The sequence below is a fragment of the Chenopodium album genome, chromosome 9 (assembly GCF_948465745.1).
Source record: "Chenopodium album chromosome 9, dcCheAlbu1.1, whole genome shotgun sequence".
Classification (NCBI taxonomy): domain Eukaryota; kingdom Viridiplantae; phylum Streptophyta; class Magnoliopsida; order Caryophyllales; family Amaranthaceae; genus Chenopodium; species Chenopodium album.
Window position 1 is genome coordinate 60271915 of NC_137842.1, and position 1343 is coordinate 60273257.

Genomic DNA, 1343 nt, shown 5'->3' on the forward strand with positions numbered 1-1343 from the left:
CAACAGTTAAATGTCTTTAACGTTCCGTCAACTATAAGCCTTAACGACAGTGCAATTCAAAATAACAAGTCAAACGAAAAAGTCTCATTTACCCTTATATTCCTACACGAAAGTACGACTTTGCCCCCTTGAGAAACGCTCTTTGTTTCTCAAGAAGAGACACTTGGAATTACCCTTAAACATAGAATCATTTTATTTGCTCAAGAAACTGCGAACATCAAAGCTTCTTTTAAAAGATTGAAGATATGGCATTAAGGCACCTGCGGGCAGGGGGGGTTCGAGTCCGTTGGCAGCCTCCTAATGAAGGTTGGGTGAAGCTTAATGTTGACGGGGGTGTGTGTGATGGGCTAAGGTCTTGTGTAGGGGTGGTGGTTCGTGATTGCAGGGGGGAGGTGCAGCTCGCTGCTGCGCGTATGACAGAGGATCGATGGCAGCCATTGATTGCTGAAGCAAAGGCTCTGTTCTTTGGCTTGCAAACTGTTGTTAACTCCGACTTTCAAAGGGTAGTGGTGGAGAGTGATTGTCTTGGGCTCATCAATGGGATCGTATCACAAGATGTTGGGAGGAGTGATTTTTATCTGATCTTGGATGATATTTATCATATGAGTGGTTTTCTTGAGTCGGTTTCGTGGTCTTTTGTTCGTAGGGAGGGTAATACCGTAATAAAGTAGCTCATGAGCTAGCTCATTGCTTGCCATGGAGTGTAGGTAGTAAGGTTTGGTTATCGAATTTTCCGTCTTGTATTGTTAATTCATTGAAATTTGATCTACCTATGGATGAAAATTAACGCTCTTTGAGCGTTTTCCCTCAAAAAAAAAAAAAAATTAGCTAGTTTGGAAATTAAATTTTATAATTAGCCGTTTTAGTAAATACTTTTGTCAAATTAGTCATTTTGGTAAAAGATCCTAAGAATTAAGGCATTAAAAAAACGTATTTTAAAATAATGTAACATATATAATGGGCCTTAGTTAAATAAGTTAGTGCGTGGGATCAATTTGTTTAAACGAATTACAAAGAAAAAAATTATTAATATATATCTTATTAATAATTATTATCTCAATTTCTTTAAGCATAATAAATGGAACCGTTATCTCATTTTAAATATGGAACCGTTGTACTCTGATATAATTCATTTTAATTAACTATGAGATTATAATAAGAAATAAGGTAGTTAATCTTTAAAAATAAAATGCTAACAATATCCTAACATTTTTTTTTTTTTTGAAAGCATATATATCGTAACTTATTAACATGAGTATAAGTTTTATGTGTTAATTATTTAGTTTACCTTACAAAATTGAAATGCTATCAACATAAACTTAATAATTATGAATTTATGAGCA

The 1343-nt window shown here is 34.3% G+C and overlaps 1 protein-coding gene across 1 annotated transcript; it reads left to right on the forward strand.

Moving 5' to 3' along the window:
* Window positions 1-245: 245 nt before the first annotated feature.
* On the forward strand, window positions 246-671 carry LOC145557844 (uncharacterized). The gene has a single exon (XM_081619027.1). It carries the CDS (start codon window positions 246-248, stop codon window positions 669-671), a length of 426 nt encoding a protein of 141 aa, XP_081475153.1.
* Window positions 672-1343: the final 672 nt, after the last annotated feature.

Excerpts from the sequence above, each read along its gene's own strand:
- LOC145557844 (XM_081619027.1), top strand. The coding sequence starts at position 246 with ATGGCATTAAGGCACCTGCGGGCAGGGGGGGTTCGAGTCCGTTGGCAG.